Raw genomic sequence first — 14,145 nt, forward strand, 5'->3', positions numbered from 1 at the left:
AGGCAGGTGTTAAGCTGAGATAGCCGCACAAGGTCTGAGCCATGCTGTCACTCCAGTCCCATCAAAGCAACAATATTACGACTCATTGAGAAACAGTTCTTACAGACAAAATTGTTCTTAAAGCCTTTTTTCGCCCTCTTTTAAGATTATTTGAAAATTAAACAATATTTCACCTCTACAAACTATCAGCAGTCTTTTGACACACTCTTAAGTGCAGTTGGTGGAGTCGAAAAAAAGTGTTAGTTTTGGATTAAACAGTTATTATCAAGAGTTTTTACTGATTGTGTTATGAATTTTACAGTGTTTTCATTTCAGTCTCCAGATTGTTGCAGTAGCCTGTTTTTTTTTTTTTTTTTTACTCTTAACTGTTTTTACCCTTCTTGTGTTGGGCAATAGCCACATGACAAAAGTAAATACGGGTCTCCCCCATTATTGATGTTTGTAAGCTTTACACAATCAGGATTTTTCATCTGATCACGGAGTTAGGGGGAAAAAAACAATAACCTATCATCGATTGAATCAGAAGATGGACCAATAAATCTATTTAAAAAAAAAAAACTTTTAAATGTACTCTACAGTACATTACATACAGTACTCTACTCAAGGAGACCGGGGCTAGTTGTATTACTTTTTATACTATTATATATTTCTTGGAATCAATACATCATATATAAACAAAATGTGTACTAGATGAAAGTCCAAATTCTTAGGTATATTTTTTGTATTCATGTTATTTTCATACTTCGTGTCAGTGCAGAGTTATAAGCCATCAAATAGCGGTAGTGAACATATGACATGTTACCCCACCAACGGGTAAGTTGTCACACTATGTGGGGTAAGATGTCACACTGGATTTTGCAACTGATAAAACAAGGACAAACTCATCCTTGTTCTCCTGTTGTTGTTTTTTGTACAGCCAGATACATTTTTTATCATTGATCTAGAAATGTTATGTATATTTCATAGTCATTGAGCAAACTTTAACATAAAATATTACAAAATTGATTAATGGCATGTTATAGCTCTCACATTTAAATGTGTTTTTCCCCTCCCTTAAACTGGGAATTTTAGATTAAATAGATTTTTTTTTTTAATGAAGCATTTCAGTTAATGCATGGATGGATAGATTAATTTTCTCACTCATCAGATTCTTTCATCTGAAGAACAATTGTGGCACACGTAAACCGAGTTGCCAGAGGTGCATTTGAGACAAGTTGCCAAACTACCATGTTGGCTAATACTTGCTCTTGCCCTCTGGTGGAGAAGAAGAATTGCAATGTGACAACTTACCCGTGATACAACTAGCTTTAATATACGTATAATTGATTCCAATTTAAATGAGAAAAAAACAAAATCTTCAAAAAACGCTCTTAAACATGAAATATCACATGTAATGTCTTATTTCTCGAAACTGATCAATGACGTCATTAAGACGTGATACCCGATCACCGATTTTGCACAAAATGCAAAATATCATCCAATCCCAATCCAGCCGATTCAATCAGTGTAAAGTCTAGTTGTTTGTATTGTCTATTATAACACACTCAATGTGGTGTGGAATTCATTGTTTCAGTTCTATTTTTAAGTGGCAAACCGATGACCACAAACACACAAAGAATTGTTCAGAATCAGATACTTATCACAAATAACTGACAAAACTTGTTTCTAATGCATCCATGCAGTTCCATGGCACTTTTATTTATTTATTTATTTATTTACACAATCGGACGCTGCTTCGTAGATTGGGTTGTTCCACTGCGCAAACCTGGACATTGGATAAATGCTGGGCTTTTCCCCGCTCATCGGACAATCAGCGTCTCTCGGGGTTTATGGAGCAGTAGGCCAGCCCAGACATACTACGTGATGATTGGATGATTTATCTGAGGCTTTAATAAAAATAAAAATAAATGAGTGCCCCCTCATTTGAATGACTAGCAGCCAGCAATGGTCTGTGCTGTATTGACCTTTTGCACGTGACATCACAGCCCTCATGGGAACGCCCCCTAGGGGACACTGGACAGCAAAAGAGCCACTTGCCTGTATTGTAACCATTTAGGTCTCGTACAGCGTAAAGTCCTTTATCTAATCGATTATCTTATAAAATGGTCATATCTTGCTTTGCGGTCGGTTGTACAGACAGACAAAGGAGTAAACTAAATGTTGCTTTTTATCGCATACCTACTAATGAAGACAAAATATGTTGATTGATAGCAGCAATCAACAGAAAGGACTGGCAGCCCACAAAGTATTCACGGATTTGCAGCGATCATTTTTTGCGAGGTTAGTAGATGAATGTTGTAATAAGTAGATAAATGTTGTCATACATTTTACTAGTAAACGTACACTCTAACAAAGATTGTAACAGAAGTGTCGAATTGCGTGTTTCAAAGCACATTAACGAGCCAAATAGTTAGCGTCCACTCCAACTGCACGAACACACAGCTTAGTTTTAAAATGCACCTTCTTCAAAACTATTAAGTGCATTTGACTGTATAATAATGGGGGATTTTGTCTTTGTGCTTGGAGTTTTTCCACTATGGAGCCGGAGTCATATTCATGAAATTACTGCATAGCTTGCCACTACGATAGTCATTTGTTCCATGCTAGTAAACATAGTAACATAACATCATCACATCCTTTCAATATAGAATGGACTATGTAAAAATAGGTCAGTTAGCATGATAAACACGTTTTACCTTTGCATTATAAAGTATATTGTCCCCCGGCGTGAGCGTAGCATCTCGCCCCAGAGACTCAGCCAGCGACAAGCTTTTGAATCAGCCCCGATTTAAGGAGAAGAGACAGCATTGACTACCTAATGATATAGGTCGTGCGCTGTGAATTCTGGTAAAGTTGACAGCAGGCAACAGAAGGTAAGGGGCTATTTTCAAACTAGCGATCTCCAACTAAAGTAAATATTGCGCTCTATGAGTCCTGACTAAATGTGCAACTTCAACTGACAGGCGAACTTCGGTTGAAGTAGTAGATTTCATGGCTCTGTGGGCAATAATAACTTTTAATTTGCAAAATAACAGTCTCTAAGTCACTAAGTCGCTCATAGGGCCGTCCGTCATAGAGCAGTCACGTGATCACATGACGTCGGTGAAAATGGTCAATAGTGGACAGCAATAGAGATCCTGACGTTGACGACACACGTCCCAAAATGGCCGTTAGCGCAACAATTTTGGCAGCATAGAATACACATCTGCCACTTTGAAGAAACGGCAAACGCTACACTTTAACAATGATTGACAGCTGTTGTGGACCAGCTGCCGCAACGAGAAGAGGCAAAAAAAGGATTGAGCATGCTCCAGGCTACCAAAAGAAGAACCAATGCATAGCCAATGTTGCACTTTGTACATGGTGGCTGAATCAGCAGATGCTAACTGTTACCATACGCAAAATGTGGGGGAAATAATCTGTTTTGTTCATTTGTGCTACTACGGTTTAATAGATAATACACAGTTGAATTTAATAACAAACCAACACCATAAAGAAGACTTTTTATGGTATAAATTACGGCGGCCGCGGCTGATTTAGCAGTTGCTAAGCTGCTATAGTACCTAAATAACACTGCTAAGATTTAGGTGAAACTGCTAACTTCTACGGCATTTTGAGCACACATAAAGGGGAAATACAAACTTGTAAAGCCTTTGCATGATCAGATTTGAAAGCACTCACCGGCAAGAAGGATGTAATTCCACGTAGCAGCGTCGCCAAGTCGAAAAAAAAAAAAACTCCTGACACTTCATCGGCAATCCAACATGTCTACCTCGCGCATGTATATCATGTCCTTTTCATCAGAATAACTTTCAATGCTCTTGGGCGGAAAGTTGACAATTAAACGCTAGTATTAGCTGTCCACGCCATTGTAGCCCATTAACGCTGCGCCACTACTTTCCTGTCGCAGGGGACCTGTTCAGAGATATAGGTACGTGACGTCAGGATCTCTATAGTGCATCTCTAAATGTCAGAATTAGAATCATCATCTATATTGGCCAAGTGTGTAAGACGCATGAGGAATTTGTCTACACGGTCACATCCTGTTCAAGAAACGTGAAAATAACAATGACCAATAGAGAGATACAGAATATGAAGCCTGGCGGGTCAGTTTTAGCGCCCTGAGTTTCTTAGATGAAATAAGAAATAAAATAAGGTAAGAGGGAGGGAGTTGGGGTGGGTAAGCGTTGGCGGTAATTTCTGTGATGTATTTATTCTTTTAATAAACTCAGAATTTGGTAAATTAAGAAAATAATCATAATCCTACCTCTGAGTAGCCCAGGAGCCGTGTGAAAAATGGTCGAGAATTTTGGCTTTTTGTCAATTTGGCCCACTTTTATTGGTTACTTTGATTGGTCTGAATGACAAAGCTGTCATGCAGCAAATTGTGTCATCAAGAACGCATTAAAGTCTTTGTGAAAAGGGCAATAAGGAAGCTGATAGTAAATTGCAAGTATTTACTCGGCCGAGGTTTAAGAGGTTCAAAAGGAAACAATCCAGCTGATTATATTATGCTCTTGGTTAAATTTCACCACACCATTAACTTGAGCTGCAGGATTCTTGGATAATACTCAGCCTGAGTTTTTGTATAGAATTAAAAAACCTTCAAATTCCAAGAGAGGGGAATGTTTGCATCATCCAGAGTCAAAATAAATGCAAATATACCAAATGCACTTCCTCTGCTCAGTGAGTACTGCAGAAATCCAACCATGGATTCTAAATATTCATGCCAGCGAACACCGCAAGATTGGTTTACAGCAAATCTGCCTCCAGGAAATATTTGTAGGACTAAGAACTCCAGCTTCAATCTTTGCTTTTTCGTCTCAGCGGGTGTTCTTCCATAGTGGTTGCCTGTGGTCTCATCGTGTTTTTACTATTTTTAAACGGGGAGAAAGGTGCGAAGGAGAAGCCAGCACTGCCCATTTCTTTTTCCCTCCCATGTGTCTGTATATGTATGTACGTGTCTCTAGACAACAATCGGATAAGTGGCATCCTGACCTCGCAGACGGAGCCCTACGACCTGTCTTTTTCACGCTCCTTCCAGAGTCTGTCCCACCTGCCGCCCTCCTACGAGGCGGCCATCAAAGCCGACCTCAACCGCTTCTCGTCCCTGAAGAAACTGAGTAGGTCAAAGTTCACAGCACTAATGCAAGAGCAGGATCCCTGATGTCATGCATGATTTTTGTGCCGTGATCGACGGGACCTTGAGCAACTTTTTCGAGGCTATTATGAGAGGGAACTTTAGTGAATGGAAAATCACAAGACCAAAACTATAACCAGTTCAAATACAAGTTCAATTTGTGAATATGGTGGAACCTCTTAAGTCGAACACAATCTGCTCTTAAGTGTGAATTGATCAAGTGGATCAAAAGTAAACCCACTGTCCACCGTACATTCCGGGTTCGAAGCCCCGCTATTTTGCGGATTATTTTGTGTGTAATTCCACTGTTGACCACTAGATGCTGGCACACTTGGGTTTGACAATGTGCACATTTGAAAGAAGAAGAACAAAAAGAGAAAGAACATTCAGTTTAGCCTAGCTTTTACTGAAGATTATGTGTCACATCCTTTTTAATCATACTTTATATTTTAGGCTTCTTCTTTCTCAGACAATTGATTTTTCCAGTTATGAGAAATTTCTTGCCTTTTTGACAGTTTTTGCCAGCATTTGTCAGATCTACAACCTACAAGTTTAAATAAAAAATAAAAAATCTTTACAGTAATATTTTCTATATGGCCCCACAAGTCTAAACATGTTATTCTGATTAATATTGCATTTGTTGAATATGAATTAAGCAGCAAAATCATGCCATGTTTATCTATTTTGCCACTTGCTGTTAACCGAAAATGACATCACAGTTGCTAAGGGCTCATCTTGCGAACGTCACATGACCAAACCCAGAAAACAGGTGAGCCTTGGTGGTCGTTACCTGAGCCCTTAGGCACTGTGATGTCATTTTCAGTTGACAGCCAGCAAGTGACAAAATGGCCGCTTCCTCAGTTGGATTAAAACAGGTGTATGTATTTTTGTGTTCAAAAACACAAAAAGTTTAAATAAAATAAAAATAAATATTTTTCACAATATGTTCTATTTTGTCCCACAAGTCTAAACATGTTATTCTCATTAATATTGCTTTTTTGTTGAATATGAATTAAGCAGCAAAATCCTACCATGTTGATCCATGTCAGGTGGTGACCATTTTGCCACTTGCTGTCAATTGAAAATGACATCACAGTTCCAAATGACCAAACACAGAAAACAGGTGACCCTTGATTGGTCGTTACCTGAGCCCTTAGGCACTGTGATGTCATTTTCAGTTGACAGCAAGTGACAACTTTCACTTGTTATGAGGGTGTTCTGGAATGTAACCACGACGATGTAGGCGGGATTACTAATGTAATATTGACATGCAAAAACAAACCTAAGATGGTTCCAATTCCGCAATTTTTTTAGCGACCTTAAATTTTTGTTGAATTCCAAATTGTACGACGACATGAGCATTCAACTTTAGACGTTCCACTGTACAGTCAATTTCATCCGTGTGTGTATCTCCAAATGCAATGACTCATTTTCGTCTTTCTCTGTTCCACTACTCCGCTCTAATCGTACGTTTAAGCTGTCTTATGCCTTGCCCGGCTCGGTATTGATTTAGTGGTGCTTTGGTGGATTTCTGGAGCACAATGTGGTCTCATCTCATGACATTCTTAAAGTGGAACACAAATATTCCTTAAGGCTTGTGTAATTTCATCATTCCTGCCTCACTTCACTGCTGGCTCCCAGTCAAAGGGAAGGGAGCCTTCCATCCGATCTCACTCCGTACTGCTCACAGTTGTTTGGCTGCCAGGCACGAGTCTAGCAAAATGACAAGGTAGCAAGATGCACTTCCTTTTACTGTTGTTGAGAATAAACTTGCTCTGGTGGGCCATACTAATACAAATAAGACACAATTTTGAATATCAAGAGAGTGCCTTTAAAGCAGATGATTGAAAACATAAAGGATGATCCTTGAGTTGTCCTAACTGATCAGTTGTCAAAACAAAAGCCCAAAAGGTACTCGGGTTTATTTTATGTTACGCATTTAATGTGTGCTTTGTGCTGGGATATGAGCCGTTTTTCGGTGTCGGGATATAATAAGAGCTCAAATGCAAGAATGCTAATTAATGCAAATTGATATCAAAATGAAAGACAATATACTAGTACATTCCAAATGATTTTAGTGGATGACAATATGCTTGACGAGTGCATTAAATTGGACAAAAGGAACATCTTGTTATCATGAATGGTCATTATAAACTGATTTGCGGAAAGCAGCCGTGACAGTCCGCTGAAGGGGATTTTGGCGGTGAGTAGCCTTGACGAGTGGCATAAACAGCACCTCACACATATAGCTCAGACTCAAAGGTCATGTGTGAATTCTCAAAAAGGCTAATGTTTGCTCCGGTTTTAAATTACACCCCACGTGTGAGGTTTTAACAATTGTGCCAGTGCTCGGAAAGGGAAAAAAAAAATCAAATAAATGTTATCTAACTATTGATGTAGGAATGTCAATTAATGCAATATTTAATTTGCATTTGTTTGCATGGTTTCTTGTGGCATGTTCTTGGTGCTACAGTGCTTTCTCTATGACTTTCTGGAAACATCTTTTGGTCTGAATGCATGTTTAATTATGTACTGTGTATCCATGAAAAACAAGGGGGGATCATGACATTGAAGAATGCACACAACATTGTGCCGTGTTCCTCTATGCTGTTTAGCATGTACTGGATGCCACGTGTCTATGTGATATGACAATGTTTGAATCTCCTTTTGTGTGACCTTTGAGAAATTTCCCCCCACAGCCAATAGCCTCCCGTAGGCTTCCCAATCTGTATATGTGGATATTATGTGCCTGGCATGTAATACAATGTGACTGCAATTCTCTGTCTCTTCTTTCACCCTCAATTCAATGATCTTGTAAAAGTGACAGTCTGTTCTGTGAAATCTATCGGAAATGATCTTCATTCTTCCCTTGCATTCCAACAACAACTGTCTGAATATCCTCTTCAACCTTTTGCATCTGTTTTACCCCTCCTTATTTCCTCTGCAGCAGATAAAGACGTTGAGGACTACTACAGCCGTAAGCGGCACCTGCCTGACCTGGCAGCAAGAGGCACGCTTCCTTTGCATGTTCTCAAAATCACTCAAGACCAGGTGGGTAAACAGGTGCTCATTTTCTTCCATAAACCAGATGAATGAGTCTTTTATCTGAGTCTTGAAAGTCATTCTGGATTAACATGGGTTTTCCTTCCAAATAGTAATGCATTTGGCTCTGATAGTCATAACACTGCATTGCAGTAATGGTCAGTGTAAATTAACTAATTAACTAATTAATTAATAGTTTCCACTAAGTAGTGCGGTATAAAAATTGACCAGATAGCGTCTAATTCATAAAGCACACGTAGATGGTGAAATGTGCCGCTAACTGAGATGTGCCTTGGCACGTCGGTACTATTTGCGTGTATTTAAATGTGGCAATATGCATATATTTGGCAGAGACCAGCAGAAGCTCCAACATGAACAGCTTAGGGTATTGCTAACAACCTTCTTGATGCAACATGTATCACAATACAGGGCATAATTATGATACGATATGTATCACGATACACTTATGAATACATGACTTTCAAGGTGATAGTTATGTTATAGTACTTATTTTATAACAATTTGCCTAAAAATATCTTTACAATAGCTTTTTTATTTGACCATATATGACTGAATTAAAAAAAAAATAGATTAACATCTTATCTGTTCATAATGGTAACTCCTGCAAGCCTCTGGCCAATACTTTTCATTTTCAGACAGGATTCGGGTTTAAATTTCCCGCCGTCCGTCTGCGGATGTGACGTCATGTGTGCGTTGTGTATGTAAAGAGGGGAAAATGCTATTTCATTTTTTTGGCCACAGGTGGCAGCAGTGATTCGAAATTAATTTTCTGCATTCAGTAGCTTTGCAAATTCAGTCAAAATACAGTAAAGCAGCCGGGAGCGAAGGGGGTTGCTTCAGTGAAAAAGGCTGGGAGTGAATGAATTAATATAAGTAGTGGCTCAGTTGGTAGAGTCCCCCAACCTTAATGCTGTGGACTTCATCCTGAGCCGCTATGAGTATGTCGAAATGTCTTTGAGCGAGATATTGAACCCCCAGTTGCGCACATGCTGTATCATCAGGAGGTGAATGTGAAGACAGTGATAAAGTGATTTGAGTATCTTGTAGATAAAAAAGCGTTATTTAGAATATTTTCTTGTTCAATAATTATATCACAGAACTTCCACCAGCTGTCATTAATCCAGTAGGTTATAATTATGCGACAGCAATGATGTAATTAATGGCGCACCATGACTGATGAGTGAATGATATAGTCAAGTATATAAAAATCCCTACATCATAATAAGGGACTATGCAATTATGGAATGATTAAGAACAGACCCCATGACTAACAATTTCCTTTTTCTGCTCTGCTCCCTTTAATCTGTTATGCAGCATCGGGAACAACAGCAGCTTCAGAGTCAGGTTCCTCAGTCTTCCATCTTGCAATCAATTCCCCAGTCACAGTCCTCTCAACAGCAGTCCCAGCAAAGACAGAGACCCCGTCGCGTCCAGAGAGCCATGTCCCAGGATCGGGTCCTGTCCCCACAGAGAGACCCACAACAGGATTACAACACATCCTCTGATGGTATGTCCCCATATGGAGGCCGGATCCTCTCAGACGAACAGCTGCTGTCTGCCGAACGTCTTCGATCCCAGGAGCGCCTCCTTCCGCATGACCGCCATACTTCCCAAGACCGCCTGTACACCAAAGACCGCATGTACTCCAAGGACCGACTTCTCTCACAGGATCACCTCTACTCAAAAGACCGCCACTACTCTCAAGAACGACTCTACTCACAAGATCGCCTGTACTCACAAGACCGCCTTCTATCCCAAGATCCTCTGCTCTCGCCGGACAAGCTGATGATGTCGCTGAAGCGCGGCATGGTCAGCAGTATCTCCGGTGGATTTTACGGAAGCGACAAGTCCATGTCCCGTGCTATCTCGCACACAGACGTCTTCATACCCACCACGCCTCTAATGGATCGCTACAAGATGACCAAAATGCACTCCCATCCCAGTGCCTCAAACAACAGCGGGGGCGGAATAGGCGCCGGGACTCCAGGAACGGCGGCAGCCCCACACTCCAACACTTTAGCAATGAACCAGACTGTATCCAAGCGGCAGGCGTTTGCTGCCAGACGGACTCACACTGTGGAGCAGCTCCACTACGCCCCACAGCATCACCAGCAGCAACAACATCCACAGCACTACCGCACAGGAAGCAAGACTGAGGTGACTGTGTAACGGCAACCAAGGAGTGCCTGAAGTACACAGACAAAAACACAACTGCGTCATTGGCCTACGTTGACCGGTGTGTGCACTACTCTATTAGAGTCGGACAGTAGTGATTTCACTTTACTTTGACCCATGTTCCAGGACCAAGAACATCCACTAGCTTAATCTGAGAGACCGGTAAAACGTGCTACACTGTACACTACATTCAGATTATTTTAATTTAGGAGGAGCAAAATTCTCACTAGTGGGGTTTCCATCCACCCATTTTTATTCAAATTTTCAAGAAATGTGAAAATAAAACAGAATGTAAACGTTAGAAATTCTAAAAAGGACCCAAAATTCGCAAAAAAAGGTTTTTACACTTGGAGGGGGTGGATTTTGAAGCGTATCAAAAAAAAAGGAAAATGCAAATTTTGGCCATGGAAACAGGTTTTGCGTATGACAAGACCGGATGTACGTCACACGTTTTGACCGGATATTACGTCACACACCTTTGTAGTTACAAACCAATGGCGAACGATAAAGTAAGGTATGTTTGGGGGGGACGACGAAACATAAATCTTTTTGGTATTAATCAAAGAAGCAAATATTAATGTTATCTTAGATGGAAAACAGAAAAGAAACGCTACGGTTTATCAAGAATTACAAAAACAAATTCATACGACGTCATCGCACAGCGCAGTTACTTCCTGGTCTTCTTCTTCTTTTAAATTACTGATGGATCCCATCTCTATGGTGTATACTGCCACCTACAGCGGTGGAGTCCCCTCTTAATATTCTCAAAAGAAGAACAAATGGAAACAGGCATAAGTCGCATGTCCGTTTTGCGCATTTTCAGTAAATTTGCTTTAAAAAATTCAAAACAATTGGATGGAAACCTGACTATTTTCATACGCCGACTAACGCTCCCTCCGTCTTCATTCTCTTATTCATACACAGGCCCTGGCCTCATTCCGTGTCTTTTCAAGTCTCGACTGATACCCTTGTCCAGCCAATCTACGATACCTATGAACTTCTCTGGCAAAATTTAAAAGGGCTTTGCACAGTGAAACCCATGGGCCAAATTCCTCCTTGATTTCTGATGTACAACACATATGATGAGCTTGGATGAACCTGTAATAAGATTATAAATATATAAATAAATTGATTAAAAGCATTTGTGTACCCTGTCCTACTCATAACTATAAAGCATCTCAAAGAGAGAAGCTGAAATGGATGTTATTCGCACTCTCAGGTGCCTCTAACAGATGTTCCATTTCTAAAAATGAAGTGGTTATGTGGGTTACGAAGCACAATCATTACGGGAAAATAATGTTGTTTCAGAGTTTTTAGTGATGGCTAGCATTTATTTATTTTTTTGCAGGCAAACCATGACAATTCTATATTTGTGTTTGTTTTGCTTCAAGTAGATGATTGTAAATAAGCTATAATAGAAACATTATCCTGGTCATATTTGAACTGAATGGACTTCCTATTAGACTGTCTAGTTTAAATAGATTCTTTAAAAGAAGAACTAAAAATGATCACTGTTTTGTGAGTTCAGATTAGATACCCACTTAACCAACTATTTGACAGGTAAAACTACTATACTGTGTATGTCTTTGCAAAACTGTTTGTAGGAAGAAAGGAATAACTGTATGATGATGAATATATATATATATATATATATATATATATATACCACTGTTCATACTTGGATGTGTACCGTGTTCCATTGACATCACCAAAAAGTTGAACATTATGGAAAGGATTATAATGCTTGTAGGGACAAATAAACATTCATATTTTTCTAAACATTGATTATTGTTACTTCAGGATTATTTGTGTTGTGTATCTTTTGCACCACATGACCACACATTGTGGTGTACAAACATTAGTGGGTTTTAGATACACTTACATTACATTCATACTTATCAAAGGAGGCTTTTTTTTTATTCAGTAGAAGCACAAATGATTTTATATTCACTCATAATAGCTTTAGTCCTTTTTTTATTAGCATACAAATTTTTGAAGAAGTGCTGCGTCTGGGGAGTTTTTTTGCCATCTATATCCATATAGCCCCCCAAAAATTATGAATTATTTTATGAGTTAATATATAAACGGATATTATCAAATGAACTACAAAAAAAGGAGAATAAATAATAGTAATAAATTCAGACTATTATTTTAACAGTGCATAGTCTTAAACTAGAACCAAAACTTCCTGCTCTTGACCTTTCCTAGTAGCATGAAAATGTCATTCCTCAATACTTACAGTGAGTATACCACCCCCACCTACGATGGCTTTGGATGAGCCTATTAAATTGTTTTAGTTGAAATGAGAAGCATAGACAGAAGCCATACAGGTCTCTTATAATTCAATTGAACTTTTAACATCCGGCGTGCGTATCATGACTAATTATAATGAATATACTGTGCTGCATGAAATTTGGCATTTAGGCTGCATGGGTGCGTTGGTGGATGAAAAGTTCAAATATGGTCGAATACCTGAAGAAACATATCCATCCATTATCTGTACCACTTATCCTCAATAAGGTTGCTGGAATGCTGGAGCCTATATAATAACCAGTCATCCACTGTGAAATAAATATATATATCAATTAGGGGTGTTAGAAAAAAATTGATTCGGCAATATATCGCGATATTACACAATATATCGCGATATTACAGCGCGCAATTCTCGAATCGATTCAATATGCGGCCGAATCGATTTTTAAACATCAAATTTTTATGGGAATATTCAACAAAACGTCTTAGGGATAGGATTCACACATTAAGCATGGAAGAATGTTATATTAATGGAACATTAAGCCTTAATATTTTATTTCAGTGGTGTTCAAACATGAAACAGACTGCAACTTGTTTGTTAAATGCAGTGGCTCAGTTATAAGCCTGAATTTTCAGATAAATAAACAAATATTCATACTAATCTTACAGTGTACATGTACAAGTTTACTGATTAGTATTTTCTAAATTTGAGTAAAAAAAGAAATCGCAATAATCAATTTATAGATTTGGGATTCATCGGTATCGAATCGAATCGTGACCGATGAATCGTGATACGAATCGAATCGCCAGGTACTAGGCAATTCACACCCCTAATATCAATATATATAAATATATTACAGATATTATATTAACACCATAAGCGTATATGTGCCGCCTATACATGTATATACGCTTACGACGTTAATATAATCCAAAATATTGCGAGTTTCATTCTAATATTTTCAGACTACAATTATCACATGTCTACAAATTCTGCTGAAGATTGGTCAAATTTTTGGGACATTAAGTGATTTAAGGCCACTAGGAGAGGCAAACGTACGGCGTGAAGAGAATAAAAATATTGCTCGTTCCATTCTAAAATATTCAAACTATGATAAGCACGTGCTTTTCTACATAAATTTTGGTGAGAATATATCACAGTTCTCATACTTAATGCTGCGTTCATCAGTCACTTCCGCAATTAATGTCTTTTTTTTTCTTCCTCGACGGAAGACTATGAAACATAAGATGGTTAAAAGTGCCATCTAAATTATGGTAATACTTTGCGATGCCTTACAACATTTTTATAGCACAACAGACCAGGAAAAGAGTCCAAAATGAACAGTGCGGTGTTATGCTCGCAACATGTCAGGTGATGACGTGCACTGGACAAAAATTTGCAATATGGCAGCATACAGCATATGTCAACATTTTGATATTTAATCTGTTTAAACCTTTTCAGTCTTGTTTTCCTTTAAATTAATTGACATCTATATGACTTGTTTGGGTCTGCT

At 38.8% G+C, this 14,145-nt stretch overlaps 1 protein-coding gene across 6 annotated transcripts in view; it reads left to right on the plus strand.

Moving 5' to 3' along the window:
* shisa6b (shisa family member 6b) overlaps positions 1–12,163 on the plus strand; it is an 87,891-nt gene extending 75,728 nt beyond the window's left edge. For 4 of the 6 annotated variants that reach the window (XM_086063840.1, XM_086063841.1, XM_086063842.1 and 1 more), the window contains 2 exons: positions 8,088–8,191; positions 9,518–12,163. In XM_086063840.1, the coding sequence (XP_085919966.1) occupies positions 8,088–8,191; positions 9,518–10,372 (959 nt within the window). In that variant the 3' untranslated portion in view covers positions 10,373–12,163. Of the gene's footprint in view, positions 1–4,970; positions 5,124–8,087; positions 8,192–9,517 lie in introns of all 6 variants that reach the window. The other 2 variants (XM_086063838.1, XM_086063839.1) reach the window with 1 other exon arrangement.
* The last annotated feature ends 1,982 nt before the right edge of the window (positions 12,164–14,145 follow it).

The sequence above is a fragment of the Leptonotus elevatus genome, chromosome 20 (genome assembly GCF_054856555.1).
Source record: "Leptonotus elevatus isolate MCC_2025b chromosome 20, RoL_Lele_1.0, whole genome shotgun sequence".
NCBI lineage: Eukaryota > Metazoa > Chordata > Actinopteri > Syngnathiformes > Syngnathidae > Leptonotus > Leptonotus elevatus.